Source organism: Prinia subflava, chromosome 3 (genome assembly GCF_021018805.1).
Source record: "Prinia subflava isolate CZ2003 ecotype Zambia chromosome 3, Cam_Psub_1.2, whole genome shotgun sequence".
In the NCBI taxonomy this organism is placed as follows: domain Eukaryota; kingdom Metazoa; phylum Chordata; class Aves; order Passeriformes; family Cisticolidae; genus Prinia; species Prinia subflava.
The window spans coordinates 20,493,233-20,511,659 of record NC_086249.1 but is presented as its reverse complement, the minus strand read 5'-3'; the positions used below and the strand labels follow the sequence as shown (position 1 = coordinate 20,511,659).

Sequence of the window (18,427 nt, the reverse complement as noted above, 5' to 3'; positions counted from 1 at the left end):
CATGGCAAATAGAGCACACGAAGTGGGAGAAAAGGCTTCGAGACAGACCATCATCAGCTCAGAACAAAAAATGTAACAGTCAATGTAAACATCAAGCATTGACACTGTTTTACAGATAAGGTGTTGTAACATTACAAGAAAAGATTTTATAAAACACATTAAAGCATTAAATACAAGCATTAAGATACAATCCATACATTGACAGCAAGACATCAATTACAAACACAGTAAGTTGAACAAAAGAAAATCTGCAGTGTTACAAAGAATAAAATTTCATCAGATGTAGTTTAAGAAACTTATTCTTGCAAACAAGATTTTCTAACTGGCTCTTTCAAACATTAAAATATACAAAAATGGTTGTATCACCATCAGTTGTATTGGCACTACTGTAATCCACCACTATGTTGACCATTTTTCCAGCGCATGCTTCCAAACCCACATATGGAGGTAGTGTTAGTGCAACTGTACAGAAGTTTAGCATCTGATTTTCAGCACATGGAACTGAAGGAAATAAAGTGTATAAAGCTGACATCTGTGGAGTTCACCTTCAATGAGAAACACTGTCTGGTTACCATGAGCTAGCTTTGCTGGTGTTCCTTGCATCCCCAGGCCACTCTTTGCATATCACTGTTTCAGGAGCAATGGGTAAGTAGAGAGTAAATACATGAGACAAGTGTGCCCATTTGTACAAAGGAACCCTCAAGCAAGGTTTTCACACAGCATCAATACCCAATGTCCAAACACATGTACATGATACTTCAAATCCTGTCTCCCTCTGTGACCACTATGCATTGACTTATCTCCAAACTAGTAATGGAAGCACCAACAAAAGGAGCAACTTATCGGAAGGATGTCAAACTGCAAATCTCTCAACTCACTTGGTCTTTTTAAAAAAATCTTAGGTTTGCTTCATGAATTTTACAACTGTGAGGTGTAACCTAGACATTCTGAAAGGGTGCTAGAAATGTAAGGTTCCTGTGAGCTACAAGATACTATGGGGACTCAAAAAAACCAATCCAGAATATTCAGTTAACAGCTCTTTCCTCTAAAAGACGTTTCCTGCGATAGAAACACAAAGACCCCAGTAATACCAACTAGCACATGTTTACTCCCTGCTGTTATTCCACATGTGCTCAATATATGTCACAGCTAGAAAGGGAAGGATTGATCCTATCAGCCTCTCAGGGAGTGCATGCACCTACCAGTAAAAAGGAAGAGACAAAAAAAAGAAAAAAACAAAACAAAACAAGAGCCACCCTCCACCCCAAATTCCCCTTGGATAAACAAGCAAGGGAAGTAGAACTCTTGGAAGAGACAGTTTACAGGTCAGTGACTAGAGAATTAGGTTACTCTGATGTTCTGTCTTTCTGTAACTCTTATGGAAGTTGAAGACCTTTATATTCTGCAGGTATAACCTGTGCACTTGAAGGCTCAGTAAAAAGGATTTGAAAATACCTTTACTGCTGAAGATCCCTTTTTTTTTGCTGGACCAGCTGGTCCACCCTCCTGCTTAACACCAACAGTCAACCTTTCACTTGATTTTAATAATAATATTTAATTCTACAAAAAAAAAAAAGCCATTTTATTACATTCCTTTTAAAATAAAAAAACCAAACTGTACAAAGAAGCATGATCAAACCTCCATAAAGTAGGTTAATACTGTTCTGTTTATTGCCTCTTGAAGACTCTCTGCATAGTGTCCGTGAGTTGTGTTTAAGGTCCAAGTGAAGGTAAAACAGCAGAGCAGCAGAGAGGTGAGGAAGGGCCACAGAGGTGGGCAGTGCAGAACCTCAGAGGGTACATGGGACATGCTCCATTAAAGTATCCAGAAAACAGCAGCATTGCACACACACAACCCCCCTCCAAACAAACCTATTTTCACAAGATGATTTTTCAATTGTAAACGTTTTACTTTTTGTTTTTAAAAAAGAGGCTTATCTTTATATATATATTTATATATATATATACTTCCAGGGCTTTATGAACCCCAAGAATAAGAAGGGAATGAAAAGGGAGAAGGAGGAGGAAAAAGAGGAGGAAGACAGGGACTGAAAAATGGACTCAATATCTGTTTTGGTTATCTGTTTTCCAAACCAGCTCAAGGCTAATGAGAAAATGCACAGCCAGAAGGATTAAGGAAAATCAGGAAGTCTGGAAAAAAAATTAGGAGCTAAACAGCCAACACCCTCAAAAAAATAAAGCAAAACAATTATGCACACACAAACACACACAAGTGTGTGCACTCACACCACACACATAGTAAGGGTCCAGGATCAATCCCTTAATTGTTTGTGGACCTCGGTGGGTTTTTTTCTTCTTTTTTTAAACTCTGGCTGAGTTGTCCTTTTTTTTTTTCCTTTTCCTTTTTCAAATCTGCCACACGTTTTCCAAAGCTAAGAACTGAATATTTCTCCCCAGTTATACTCTTTGGATTTATGCCAACATCAGTTTTTTATGTTCAGTGGGGAAAAACTAAGCCTGGTAAGTATTGTATGAACTGTTGCTTTATTCTAAAGTTCCTCTGGATGACTAATCACTTTTAACCAGCTCTTCCCTCCTCCACACCTTACCACATTCCTCCCTCCAAAAAAAAGGCAAAAAGTAAAAACAAACAACCCCCTCACCAATGTACAGGTTATAACTCAGTGTTTTCTTAAACAGTCTGCGGTGTTTTCACTTTGGCCACTGTTAAAGATGCAGGCATAGAGAAGGGAGTGTTCGACTAGCATGTATTAAAGAAAAAGGAACATTAACATTGCAGATCTCTCTCAGAAAGACTAAAACACTAACAAATACAAGTCGATGCACGTTTGCTTTAAACTAGTGTAATTCTTTTTCACATTAGATTAAACATCATTTTGTATACCAAACATTACAGTGCTGTTTATCTCCTCCAACCATGCAAAAATAGTTAAAAACGTGCCACTTCTGCCCACAAAGATAGTATGACCAATTCCCCTATATACCTTCCAAAATCAGGATTTGAAATGAGAAAAACAGAAGTATCCTCCTTTAAAAACTTTATAAAGAAATTTATAAAGCTGCCACTTAATACCAAGATGGTACAATTTACAGATTTTTACAGAAAGTTCACATTAAGTCAACTGACACTTCACTCAGCCTCATCATTTGAAAGGCTGTATCCTGCAAGGTCAGAAAGTGATGACTTTAAAAGGATCCTGAACTTACAGCTCCCGTCTACAAGAGCAGGAACAGTATGTGCCCAGGAATTTTGAAATACTTGGTATTTAACACCTTCAACTCACATAAAGAATTTGAGGCACTCAGCAATTTACAGGATCAAGCCTTACAGAGGTAGAAGAGACTTAACTGGTGCAGTAATTCACAGAAGTTTCTAGAGAGCTGCCAGACAACTTTCTGAAAATCTTCAAGTGTGAATCACGCTTCAATGCTTGCCTGTGAAGACACATGAACTGCAATATATCTGGGGACCAAAGCAGCATCCAAATAAAACTGCCGCTTGGTTACGAACTGAGCATCTCCACTGTAAAACTGATGAAGACAATTTAATGTTCCGCAAATGAGCAGGGACAGCAATCACAGCACGTGTGCCTTTTACTTTTGTTTTCTTCACTGACACACCCACCCCCCTTTCCTCATTCCTCTGAGCGTCTCTGATAAACAGCATTGCAAGTTGGTTTAAAAAAAAAATTTACAAGAGAGAGTTCTGTTGGTCACCTATTTACACATGGCATCACTCCACAAGGAGCTTGATCTCATTGGCTAATAGCTGGTTCATGTTGAAGAGAGCCCCCGGGAGCTTGGTGAGCAACTCTCTCTCCGTGGTCTCAGGGTCGCTGTCGACAGAGCTGGAGCTAGCACTCATGTTGTCGACAGCGGCCCCAGCTGGAGGGCCCAGCTCTGGCTCGCTAGTCTCGCTGGCCGTGGACACCACGGAGAGCAAGGACATGCGCCGCGTCAAGCGGCCGGGGGCCAGCAGGGAAGCGGCATAGTCCGCTATGATACCAGCTACATCTAAATTACAGGCCTTGTCAAAGGCAATGAAACCTACATTTGCATTGGCCTCGCAGACGTAGAATGAGCCGTCGTCCTTCATCAGCAGGTCAATGCCGCACACATCCATCCCCAGGATGTTTGACACTTGGACTGCCAACTGCTTGCCTTGTTCACTCAGCGAGCACATCATTCCTACACCACCTGGAAAAAGTGAAAAGAACTTGCTGTCTGCACTCAGGCCACAGGTGACCGGTTGGGTGCTTTTCGGTTGGGAAGCTCCAAAGTGAGCCTGCAAACACACTGCTGATGACATAGAAAGTGACCTCCTTTCCATGGTGACTACTAATGAACGTGACGCCGCACTAGGATTTCAAAAGATTCTGACCTGTCTTTGGCAGGTCAAGATTATGACTTGTTTAAAAACAGTTAAGCAATGACTTTGTAGTCAAGAAAAAATACGCACTCTTATGATCTCAGGATATTAAAAAAATGAACTAACAAACCACCCTTGTTCCTTCTAAGGTAGAGGTTTTTGTTACATGTTTATAAGTGATCACAAGAAATATTTCAGCAAAGTTAAACCTAGAGCTCCTGGTAAGACTACAACTCTAACTGTAGATATAATTAAGGGGAATAAGGATTAAGACATTATCATCTGCTCACATCCCTCTCAACTTGGTATCACAGATTACTGTCTCTAAAGCAGGAATTAGGGAACAGTTGTGTCTGAACCTCAGCTGGTCAGGTTCACAATCCATCACCTAAGTATTAACTGGCTCAAGCATCATCTATCACAATACTTTGATATAAAAAGAACCCAAACAATAAGAAACCAAACCAAACCAAACAAAAAAAAAAATTTAGCAGAAAAATCTTTCCGGCTCTATTTCCTCTACATGAAGTAGTAACTAAAATCTCTTTGGCATTTTGACTATCCATAACTGCACTACTCATGAACATATTTTATCCCATCCATGTTTGGGTTCAGTAGTTTCAGCCAGGCACCCTCAAGCATCTTTGCTCCTTCTACCCTCAGAAACCCCCACAGCTATGCAGAATCTCAGTTCTGAGTATGCTACAATCAATCCAGTAACCTCCTCTTTCTCCCAGATACAGTCTTTGGAGGAAGAGGTAGCAGGGAGGAACCTGACAGACTTAAGGCAGTATAGAAGATTCACAGTGCAATCCAATTGTTAATTGCCTTCAACAGTTTCCTCACTTAACATTTGCTTTCACTCTCTTGCCAACCGACTGACTCTTCCGCCTCCATTAAGTGTTGCTTTCTGTCTCCCTTCATACTCTGTTCCTCTCAGTAGGACGAAACAAACGATAACATGGCATTAGCATCAAACTGGAGCATCAGTTGCTCCATTCGTGTTCTAGAACTCTCCCTTGCCTTGTCACCATCCCATCTATCAAACACTTTGAGCAAAGATCATCTCTCCTTCTGTGTTTGCTCAATGTGCTTCTTACTTAATCCTTATTCTCATGTTTCCCCTTTAAACCCCCAGCAGTAAGCACAATTAGCACAAAATAACACCTGCAGCTTATTTCAGTCAGCTTTGTGATTTTTCAACTGGGTTGAAATATTCTGATCAAAACTATGAGCAATGTTTTTCCTACCAAGTGAGCAGTTACTCTGCATCCTCCCATCTGTCGAGCAGCGGAGCATGGTGCCCACCACACGGCCTCCCACTACGATGACGCGCACATCCTTGCCATGGGACTCCTTAACATATTTTTGAAACAAGTAAGGGGCATCGTGACGGATCAAATGGCTTAGGTCTGCCAAATGGTGCTTGTCTCGTGCCAGGAACACAGCTTTACCTGTATGGAGGAAAGAACATCGGGATGTTGAAAGCAGCTACCCATCTGAGCTGCATCAATGATTCAGCACATGAAAGTAAAACCTCTGACCAGCACACTGCCCATTCTCAGAGGCCCCACCTGTAACTTATAGCCATTTACAAATTCTTTCATGGACAACAGTGTTCCACTGATTCAGTGCTTTTAAGTGTTCAGGTACTGACAGAGCTGAGGAGACATGAATTAAAAAAAAGAGAAAGAAAGAAGCAAGGAAAAAGGAAAACACTTTAGATAAAGGAGGCGATCTTGCAGTTTCAACTTTTTTTGGTAGAAGTCCTTAGTGAGAGAAAAAAAAGGAAGAAATACTTAAAGTGCAGCCAACATGTAATTAATAACAACTGTTTATCCAAGAGGACAGGACCTACAGCCTACATCTTTGACATACAGGAACCAACAACATGAAACTCTTAAACACAGGGCATCTAAGAACTCTGAAGTCTCTAGTGTGCCACTGCAGAACCACCCACTTCTCTGTTAGAAAGTTCCTGAGAGCTGCTCTTCCCAATACTTAAAAGGGCTCACAACTCTAGAATGAGGTTTGCAGTGGAACAACTACATTCAGAGGAAAATGTTCCACTCCACAGTGTCCAAGATAATTTAGCAGAAGATTCCACATGACATAAAATGAATGGATTATCCTACAACTGAAAAGAAACCCTCCTGACAAATCACTAGCTTTTCTGCAAGCAAACATCTCTAGGACTTGAATTTCTTAACCTAAAATAAGTAAATTCATTCCCTTTCATTTTTAGAGCACACTAAAGACGTTTTTGTTCTTTTCCAGTTGTATTCATACTGGTTAAACTCATCCCTAAAACAGACTCTACTTTCTATCCAATTTCCAGTCTCACAAGACTGCATCCCTTTCCATCTTTATTTACATTTCCCAACTTCTTTTCCCCTTTCTTAAGGGCTCTATGTCATATTAGATTTACATTTTGCAATAAGGCTGCACACTTTCATTTGTCGAAGAACTGTCATTCAATTCTGTTGCAGTGTTAACAGAGTACAAACATAAATTGATAAACTGCCCTCCTTAAGTAAGAGAACAGAAATGCAGCAGTAGCAGAACTAGGATAAATAATGTGTAAAGAATTCCACTAAGTGCTCCTATGCCCAACTAGAGCAGCCTCTGTTTAGACAGGATTTAAGGTCTCCATAACACAGAACACCACTTGAGGAACATGAATTTCTCATTATAGAGACATGAGAATGTAAGCTTAAGATTCACAAGTAAAAAACCTCTATGTCCTTTCTCCCACTCCAAACTTTGTCTCTTCTACAGACAATTAATAATCCAGTAGGATTCCTGAAATGGAATAGGAAGAATGATGCCTTGGAGAAGAACTACTTAGTTCTTGCGAATTATGCAGGATCATGACATCTTGGCAAAACCAGGACTGGCCCATTTGCTGCAGCAGCAAATTGTGCAGAAAACTGGCCTAGAAGAGTATGACTTTTGTTCATCAGCCAGTACCCATGACCATGTTTGCCTATTTATTTTAAATATGATGTGCAAATGACTGCTCTTCAAATGATTTGAAAAAGTTTCCCCAACTCCCTAAATGTGAAAATATATGTACTTTGCATAAATTTGCATTTAAATGCCTGGAATTTAAAGTGCTCTAAACCAAAACTTGTAAAGAGATTTACAGGAATCCTGGCTAACAAAGGAAGAAGAAAATCAATAGTTGAAATTAAAACTATTTAGTAGATCTTCACAAGAGGCAGGGCTAAGTTGAATCCACTATCTCAGATATTCCAAAGCTGTCAAATTCACCTTGCGGCAATGTCAGACTCCACCCTGGCTCTAGAGCTCCACCCACACTTTAAAACCACACTAACAGGAATTCCTGCCAACAGCTGCAGGTCTGATCTTCCTCAGCCCCAGCGTTTTGCTCCCTTCCATTACATCAACGGGCATTTGTGCGAGTAAGGACTGGGTCACGTAAGGAATTAATCTGAGTAAAAATAACCCATCTAGATCCACTCAGCAGCAGTTCCTGAATCCATTTACTACATGGCTACAGAAGCACTCATGACAGCAGAAGAAAAGCATCAGAGCAGCAGAGACCAAACTGATGGACAGAAAGAAAGAAGAAGCGGTGTCTTCTAGCTGTGATTTTCTTTGAAGTAACTCCTGGTTTTGTGCTTTAACTTCGTTTTTAGTCTCTTTATACATCTAGTATTTATTAAATTTGTTTTAAAGTATATTAAAACCAGAGCAACTTCCTGAGCAAATAACCTCTGAAATTGATTTAAATATGGTTTCCTTCAGTAACCACTATACAACACTAAATCAAGTTGATGTTTGTTTTATATTCAACACTTAAAACAAAAGACTAATAACAGAACAATTCAATCTGAAACTGCGGTAATACCACCGACACTGCCAGAAGTATTTTTCTGAAAAACAGAGATCCAGTATTACAAACAATATGTAAGATTTTATTTATATCAGAATCCTAGCTATAGACAAAGCTGAGTAGGAAAAAAGTCACTGAATGAACTGAGATTTCATTTCTTAGGCCTATTTAAAAACATCCCTAAAACCCATGTAGGCTTCTTTAGACTTCACGAAGGCCAGACCTCCCATTATTCCAGTTCAAAGCTTTCCTCATAGCAGTCACCAATGCACCACAATTTTGAATGTTTTCCCCCTTGCCTTTGCAAGACTGGGTTCTACTAAAACTGTGCTGCAGTCTATTCAACATTCAGCATTCAAGGTTGGTAGAATTTAGATGCATTGGAAGGAAGTCCAACACCTAACAGATCTTCTTAACTATCATTCCTTGATGAGACAAAATCTTGGAGTGCTGCTCAGGATACTCCTTGCCCTCGCCCCTGACCTCACACCCACCTCGATGACCCCGCGTGTTCTTCACCACCATAGGGAACTCCAGCACTTCCGCCTCATCAATCATTTTGGAAAAATTCTCATGACCACCTGGCAAAAAGAAAACCAACAACATTATGTGCCACCAGTCTGCTGTGGCCAAATTGGGGATGTAATCGCCATACATTCCTCCCACCCTTACAGCTTAGATAATGCAGAAAAAATTATCAGTTCGGAGGACCTTGGTCACGGAGCATGATCAGACTTTGAAGGTGTTTGTGATGTGTGGGATACTAAGACCTACTTCATTTGGAATTGAAGACAGAAGACTCTTGATCACTGTCCCAAAAGGCTCAATCTAATCTTCCAAATCCGAATGCCCCAATTCTACCTTGTTGCAGTTTATCCCTTTTACTTTATCAACTCCCATCTTTTCAAATGTCTAACAGGGAAATAGCAGACACATAACACTAATAACAGTTTCATCCAAACTACTAACCAGGAAAGAAACAGAACACAATGACAAGGCATAATCCACAGAGCAGCAACAACTCAGACCTTGTCAGTCTACTTCCCCCCTTCTGAAGGCTTAAGTCTCCTGTATCTCATTTGCCCTATATCCTGAAGTAGTACTTCTACCTTTTAATCTCACTGCACCTGTGAGGACCTTAGAGCGTAGCTTTTAATGGCCATTCCCACAACTATGGTTGATACTTCAAGGTTACTTGAGTTCAATTCAAAGAAGGCTGACCACAGCACAAGAAATATAGAAGAGGAAAGTCAGCAGACAAAGGGATGAGCCTCCTCTAACACACTGTGCAGTAAGTGCAGAAGTCAAGCCAAGACACAAAGTGACAAAGCCAGCAGCAGCCATCACGACCCTGCCATGGAGTTCAATGCGTGACATGGAATAACATGTCATTCAGCACACTCTGCTTTAGTTGGCAAAATCAGCTCTCACTGATAACTGGATACTTGTGGTTTAAAAAAAAAAAAAAAAAACAAAAAGAAAAAAGGAAAAACGAAAAGAAAGTCATGTTTCTGTCAAATTCCAGAGGCAGGCACTAACAGAAGTGGGAGGATGTTATGATCAAACAGGTATGTTCTGCAATTACTAAGCATCATTCATGGTCTCCCTTTCCCCCAAAAAATTGAAAAACTCATTCCTTTCTCAACAAGTTAGAGCAACTACATGTATCAAGAAAGGGTAAGTTTCTTCTCAAATGTGTTTTCACAGTAATTGATGGAAACAGTAATTCACAGTAATTGATAGAAAGCCATAGCTTTGTCAATTTTTTTCTCATTTTGTCAAGTTCCCATTACAAAAGCCTATTGATGCAATCACACAAAGGGGAGGAAAGCACTGGTATTCCCAGAAGGAACAGAAGGTTGAGAGGCATCTGCAGTTCTTTAATAGATTGTAATTAAAAGCAGAAGTAGCATCAGGGTAGCTCAAACAAATGGTTCCTCTAATCTAGCACTCTGTCAGAACCAGAGATACCAGAGATTCCAGAGGCAGTAATAAACAATAACTGTTTTGGTGGGAAACAAAGCTCAAACTATTGTTAAAAGGTGAACACAAGGGCTTGTACTCTTTGCTACTTTTGTCCTTCCACAAAAACATTTGAAGACACTTTTATTTATATAGGAGTTTAATCTACTTTCAGGTTGTACCAAAGTCTACTTTTCTGCAGTACTTTTACTTACGACATTTAGTACCCCAAACTCCTGTCTGTTGTTTTGGACAATTGGAAAAGAACAGAAAGTATTATAGCGCTAACAGCCAAAGTCAGTTGCTTGGAAAGCTGAGATACAGTTCAAGTACTCTTTTCAAAGCATCAAAATCAACAAAGACAAAACCAGAATCTGGGTGTTGCGACTTTGACTTCATTTTTGGTTACACAACGCTTAGGTGTGGACCTGGCTTCATGCTACCTAAATTTCTGTGGATTTCCAACACTTACATCTTTTGCACTGCAAAAGTGTAAATTGTCTAGGCAACTATGCTACCCTTTTGAACCAACAGCCTTACCATAAGAAAAAGTGTCTGGAAGAGGCACACCATGGCCAGCAAGTTCTTGAAACGTCCAGAACTTGTTGACACAGTTGAGGATGGCTTGAGGACGATTCATCAACCGACAGCCCATCTTCTCTAGGTGGCGAAGGACTGTGATGTCGCTGTCACTCTGGACCCAAGGTGTTGGCACACGCACAACCACCACCTGTGGGTAAGCAGTGATGAGCTCCCCTTTCACCCGAAGACCTAAAGAAGGAAGAGAGACGATCCCCATCTTAAGTCACAAGGAGAAGGTAAACAGGCACAGAAATTTTGCATTATCTGTGTTCACAGAGATACCAGACTTCAACAGTGACTGTTGAAACAGGACAACTCTCCTAGCACGCATCTTGTCAGCTGTGCTGTTTCATTCATGTCACTCTCAACTCACTTAAAACTAGGACCAAGCAAAAACCAGACTTAATTAGGGCACACAGTCTTGGGCTCCTTCCCAGGACAAACGACACTTGTTTATAGGTTGACACTATGGGTGTAACTGCACACTACACTCACATTAGCTGTACCAACAGCGCAGGAGTTTCCTGCCTTCCATCGCTGGTTCTTGACTACAGGATGCAGTTCACACTTTTCCCAGGCCCTGCTGTATTGATCTCCTGTTTGTGGTACCACATTACACAAAATACTGCCAAAGTAACACAGACTAGATACAAGCCTTAAAAAAACCACAAAAAACCTGCAGCATTTTTAACACGTAATTTCAACAATCTGATTTATATTAAGTACTCAGAAATAACTTTATCAGTTAACAGGGAAGCACCATGTGACAAAGGCAGGAACTAGAAGGAAAGCCAGCTTTGCCATCAATATATTACTTGATCATGACCTATAGTTTTACAGGCTAATTTTCTGAAAAAGAAACACTGACAGACAAGCTGCAGGAATAGGAATAAAACAGGATTGGACAGGAAGGCATCAAGCTCAGTGGAGACAGTCTGGCATCTGAAGACAGGAAAAGACAAACAAGGTTTAATATTCACTTTATTTGTCTTATGTTCAAAACAAAACTTTGTGACTTCAGCAAAAAATACTCAGCTCACACTGCTGTCAGCACCTTGAAGGTTAAAAAACCCGAAACAAACAAACAAAAAAGTGAGCTGAGAAATCACAATGCATCTGCATCTTGTGCCTATCAAAGGCCACCTGTAACTAGTGAGATTTAACCAAATTTTATTACCTGATTACTGTATTCCAATGATGCTATACTACAAATACAGACTTGTATCTATGCTACATGAACGCACTGATTGCCAGGCTATATATTTCATTTCAAGGTGCATTAGAATTAATTGGGGGGAATTGGGAGGGAGGGAGGAGAGAAGAAAGGGGGGGTTTTCCCCTCTCAGTACTTCCCTTTTTTCTTTTTTTTTCTTTTCTCAGCCAGGATGTATGTTAGAGCTTGCATTAAATATAATGAAGCAACCACGTAACTCCCAAAATGGAAGTTGAAATGTGCTGCCCAGTCCTCAGGAGAACACAGAACCACACTCTGGAAAGGCCAAAACAGAACCACATCCAATGCAAATCCCTTTTTCCAATCCCCACAGCCATAATTGCAGAGAGATGAGCAAACATAAGCAGACGGGTGCTCTGGCTGCTCACCTCATTAGCACCAAGCACTGCCGCATTGCAGCTGACATGACTCGCGTGTTTAAGCAAGCAGGCTTCAGACACACACACCCCCCATTTTAGAGAGGCATCTCAAGCAAGATTAAAAACAAGACATTGCTACAAACCTAAGCAAACTGTGAACATCACAAAATGGACTACCACCTCCTTTAACCAGAAAAGGAGTACAGATTCAGCAAGCAAAACACTTTTTTACTCATTAGTCAGATTCAGATTCCGCCTTACACACGTATTTTTCCATTTAGGAGCATGCCCAATTACACCCACTTTTTGCCAATGTAATTACATGCATGTCCTGATCCACATGCAAGCTGTGCAACAATCATTTTAAAAAGGACTGCATTTTCTACACAGCCCCAAAATTGCCACCGTTATCTGTGTTGTGAACCAAAACGACACTTTTCCAATTCATAATCTCTCAGTCTATTTTGCTGTTTTGCTTTAAAGTCACGCCAAACGCGTCACGCCAAACGCTGAAGTTTTGCACCATGGAGTCTGAAAAAGAAAAACAGCAGTTTGAGGAGATGTGTTTGTCTCACCTGGAATTCTCCTGAATACCTGTGTTAGACTTGACTAACAGACTGGTGTACATTTAGCCAGGCCACCATCCCCCCTGAAGAGACTTTGAAAGTACAATGATGTTATCAACAAAACAGTCTGAGCTTTTCTTTCAGATCCAGTCATATTCTCTGGTCTGGATACTGCTCTCCCCAGAACAAAATTTCTCTCCCCTTACAGAAGGCGGTTTACAAACAAAAATAAGATCTACTCAATGAAATGTATAATTTGAATCACTACTACTGACATGCACCATAAAAATTAGCTGCAGTTTCCCAGCAACACAGTGCTGCAAACGGAAGCAGCTTTATTACAGTAAAAAAGAGAGGCAGATTCTGCCATTTTGAAACAAGCATGCATTCAGCATTCCATCTGAGACCCATCAGTTAACCATCAGGTTAATGGTCATTATTCCCAAGTAGGCCAATAAAATATGTATTCACTATGATGCACTGAAAGCAGTAACACAGAAGATATTAATGCGTACAGGTAATTTTTTTCCAAAGAACCGATTCAAGAATGCAAAGAGGAATAAGGCAAAAGAAGACTACAGAGATGTTACTTAGTGGTTAAGAGGTAATCTTTTTTTTTTTTTTTTTTATCAGAGACTGCTAAGTTGAAAGGGACCTACAAGGCTCATGATGTCCAACTCCTAGCACTGCACAGAACAGTCCCAGTAACCACACCATGTACCCAAGAGCATTGTCCAAACCCTTCCTGAACTCTGTCAGGCTTGGTGCTGTGACTACTTCCCTGGGGAGCATCTTCCAGGGCCCAACCACCCTCTGGTTGAAGAATCTTTTCCTGATATCCAGCCTAAGCACCTCCTGACTCAACTTTAGGCCATTCCCTTGAGTACTGTCACTGGTCACCAGAGAGAAGAGATCAGCTCCTGCACCTCTGCTTCCCCTCATGAGGAAGCTACAGACCACTCAAAGTCTTCCCTCAGCCTCCTCCTGTCCAGGCTGAACAAATCAAGTGACCTTTTTCACAGTGTGGCACGCAAAACCGCACACAGCTGAGATGAACCCTCTTTTCTTTGCACTTACAGAGCCATCCTGATCCCAAAACGGTAATAGCAGGTTACACTCACTGTTGCCTGTGGACAAGGAACTGACCTCACAAACACACAGAAGGCAGACAGATCATACAGAAATACCTTGACAAATAACAAGTTGATCCATTTGTTGACTTTTTAGTGGATGCCCATGACATTGCAGACACAGCAAAGAGACAGCTACACGGTCCTTTGAAGTACCAACACTATAAGCAAGGAAAGGGAGATTTCAAGCTTATCCAATACTATGAACTTTCTCATCATGTAACAACAATGTTACCAGTGCCTGAGGAACAATTTTTTAGGTTATCATAAAATATTTGGGTATTCTTTGGTTTAGGTAAAGACTCCTGAGTTTGAATATCACACAGTAAAAACAGATGTAAACCTTGCTCTTGAACAAGACCTACTCTTTCACTCAGTTGCAGCTTTGTTCTTCTACTGCAAGACAAAATTCTCTAAAATGGAACATGGTACATCTATAACATTATACACCAATCATCACAGTATTCAGACTAAGTACAAAAAGAGTTTTTGCAATGTGAACTGCAGTCACCTGAGAATAAACTTGAGCAGCCACACCATACCCCTCAAACTCATAGTCTCAAGTTTCTTTCAAAAACAGCTCAAAGTAGCACATGATAGAACTGAGTGGGTAAATACAAGACTATTCATCAGCTGGCCCAACCAGTCCTCCTGCTTTTCACTCCCAAAGAACAGCAGGCAAGCTTAAAAGGCAAAGCAGCTGGTCTCTGCTAAAACAGATTATTTTGACCCAAAAAGTAGAAGCTATCAAATGAACCTGTGAAAACCACAGAAAACAGAGCATTAAACAGTACTGGATGCAGAAGAATGAGGCAGAGGTGACTAGTGCTGTTATATATCTGTGAGACAGAAATATGTATCTCCACCCTTATAAAGTTCCTGAGACACTAATCTCCAGCATGGCAGAGCCTATTCACATAGAAATACTCAGGATGACAGCTGTCTCTCAGAAACCTGATTTAGTACAGTTTTAGGGTGGACAAACATACTTCAGAAAAAAAACCATAATGATGGCATTATGGATGGCTGAAAAGAATCAAGATTTCAAGCAACTGTATGTGGCTTCTGGACATTTTAATTCACATCCAAGTAGTATTTTAACTTGCTTACATTTTTGAAACTCATTATATTCCACTTGCAGCCTGTACAAACTCCTTCCCATCTCTACAAGAATCATTCACCAGCAGCTTAATAACTACTGCAAAGCAGTATCTCGTGTCCAGTTTGCATGTTACAAACAACTGTACTTTGAGCTGAAACAATGCAAATGTTTTCACAGAAAGAATGTAGATTCAGAAGTTAAGACTAAAAAGTCAAAGATTGCAAGAACATAAAAAAAAAATCAGATACTTTATAGATCTTGATTTAGCAAACATCAGGCACTTTCAACAAAAGATTAAACCTTAGTAATATTAAATAAATTTATAAAAGACCAGGCTTTTCACTGTGTCTGGAGACAGCTGGTACACTGCCATGCTACCCATGGAAGCTCATGACCTATCAAATCCATTTCTGACCAAACAGATCAAAAGAGCAGGAATGATGCACAAAAGGTGGGTTTGCCAAAGCTCCCAATGCAATGCTGCCATGAACTCAGCAACATAAAACATTCTAGTAATTGCCTTCTTCCAAATGTATACATTTCACAGAATTTGTCTGAGAATTGTGTGACTATGAGAAGTGCCCAAACATGACAACAAAGTTAATTATTCCATGTACAACATGGGTAACTATGTAAAGAATCCTCACCGTGTGGCCTCAGCTGCCACCGGCTGCCATTTTAACTTCAGTAACTACTTCTGTCTTTAGCAAAACCCTCAATAAACACCAGCTCTCTGAAATACCTAAGTAAGAGGAAGCAGAAAAAAAAGTGTTTCAGTGTTCAGACAGATCCAGTATGTGGAATACTTCTTCTAATAGGCATACCAGCACATAAGTGAAATAATGGTTGGTCATCATGCATGCAGCATTACAAAAAATAAAATCTGAATCAAATTTCACTAGCACAAAACATACACCAGCTCCTACCACATTCCCAACAGGAGCTAGCAGGGTCTGGGAACTTCCAGATAAATTACCCAGATCTTTCCTCAGAGATCTGGATGTTACCCTGAAAGTCTCCAGCTCTCAGAACTTTGTTATACAAATTTATTCATCCACCCATCCATGGAGTTGCTAACGTTTCCCAAATGAACAGTCACTCAGCAAGCAGGCTATAATGAATTCAACTCAGTCAGCTGGGAGAAACAGGCAAGCTTTCTATCACACAAACCCCTCCTCGTATTTTGATGATATTACATCCTGCTACTTGCTCTTCACAATTCACCAGTTGTTCTCAGAGACATCACTGAATTTTTCTACAAGCCTGGACTCACTCCTGCTCTCAAATCAGTGCATTCCTATTCTGATTCATTTGTCCTCCCAGTATCTGTCACCCACAAGACACTGCATAATATTTGCATTAAATCATTATAAAGTGTTTAATAATTACTTACAGTTTACTTGCAGGGAATTAAATGTGTTTCACCCTAATTGCCATGTTAGAGCTAGCTTAAAGCTCAGAAGGGAGATATCCCAAACTTTAATAGCTGACTACTGCAATAACAAATTATACATTCCCTCACTAGATTTAACCACAACTAAATCTCTCAGATTTTCAAAACTCAGCATACTTCAAACATACATTCTGCCAAGACTGTGTCAGAATTTAGGAATAATTAACAGAAGTAGAATCAACATTAATGAAATACTACTCTATATATTAAAAGCTTGCTGCTATATTGATTTAACTTTATGTATCTATCTTACAACCCAACTATAAACAACATAAAATTCCCAGAAATTGAGTGATAAACATGATATTTTTTCCAAGTTCTTTTTTCAAACCTTGTTTGAAAAACATAATTTCATTGAAATATATAAGTATTTTGGAGCAATAGGCAATTCCTGGGGGTTTTGCCAAAGACAGAGGCAGTCACTGAAGTTAAATTCCTCTTCTGAGAAATGGCTGCTTGCGGCAGCTGTATGCTAGATAAAGTATCACACTTTAAATGCAATTTTATTTGAACCAGAACTTCACCTCTGAAAGGCAGCTAAGCACCGAAATTTTAGAGAACCGCTCATTTATTAACACTGAACTGAACTTCCCCTTTGAAGTTGCACAGGAATTTTCTCTCAATCACTTATCACCTGACAGCCACATTTTATTAGTCTGAACATGAAATTGTCACAATTCCTCCAAAATTTCCCTGGTATGTAAAAGCCTCTTTGGTATCTCGTATCACCAAGCTAGTGTCCACAGAAACAGATTTCTACAACAGTTCTGTGCTGGGTGTTTTAACTTTATATTCTCTCCCTTCCTATCCTGCTCATTAGTTTTTTCAAACCAAATTAACAAGTGCTAACATTCAACCCTATATGTTTAATATGACCTCACCCTCCTTCTCAACAAAAACTTAACCATCAAGATACACTTCCATAGCTCAGCAGTGCCAAGGAAATCACACAGAGCAGAGACAAAAATTATCTCTCTAGAACAGTACTGTGCCACTGTATTCTGAAAAAAAAAAAGTATTTTGGAAACCAGGAGCTGTATACTTAGCAAGGCCCTATGATGAAACCTTTACCTAAACCCACTGCTCAACACAGACCACACTTCAAAAGCAGACATCTGTTTATAATCCAGAAATTATATTTTAGTTCCTGTGTGGTTTAGGTGAGGCCTCTTGTATCTCATTAGGATTTTTGTACAATAGTTCCACAAGGTGATCTCAGAACATTCCTGGGTCAAATAAGCATGGTAGTGTTTTAGAAGTCTGAAGCATCCCCAACTGAGAGAACACCCATTTGTGGCAGACATCTGTCCTGTATCATCTATCCAGAGCTTACCAACACCATGAGCCTTAGAAATAATAAATTCTGGAATCCCCTCCCCAACTCAAATGCAGAAAGCCATAAACACTAAACAATCCCATCCTAATTCAGTGCTACAGAACAAGAACAGAATCATAAAATCATTAAGGCTGTAAAAAACCTCTACAATCAAGTCCAACTATTAACCTAAAATTGTTAAATATATGTAAACTAACTTTATTGTAAACTAACCTCAACCTAAAATTGCTAAATTACTAAATTACCTTACTGTAAACTAACTCCACTCTTAACACTCAGTCAGTCTTTTCCCTGTTTTACATGTGCTGTTTCTGCTCATTCTGAAGAGCAGGTGAAGAAAAAAAGGATATACCTGAAAAAAAAAGCACGATTGGAAAGGTCTTTCGAAATGCAGAAAGAAACCCCAAGGAAGATTTCAAGCAACCCATAATGGGTTCACCTCCCATCTGAGATGAACCCAATGTTTTTCCTGTAATATCAAAATCTACTAAAT

General features: G+C 39.9%; 1 protein-coding gene across 3 annotated transcripts in view; it reads right to left on the bottom strand.

Moving 5' to 3' along the window:
- Positions 1–2,486: 2,486 nt before the first annotated feature.
- RIMKLB (ribosomal modification protein rimK like family member B) overlaps positions 2,487–18,427 on the bottom strand; it is a 41,055-nt gene continuing 25,114 nt past the window's right edge. For all 3 annotated transcript variants that reach the window (XM_063394312.1, XM_063394310.1, XM_063394311.1), the window contains exons 4-7: positions 10,713–10,943; positions 8,705–8,791; positions 5,602–5,805; positions 2,487–4,179 (exon numbers count right to left, since the gene is read on the bottom strand). In XM_063394312.1, coding sequence (XP_063250382.1) covers positions 3,716–4,179; positions 5,602–5,805; positions 8,705–8,791; positions 10,713–10,943 — 986 coding nt within the window. In that variant the 3' untranslated portion in view covers positions 2,487–3,715. The remainder of the gene's footprint in view (positions 4,180–5,601; positions 5,806–8,704; positions 8,792–10,712; positions 10,944–18,427) is intronic.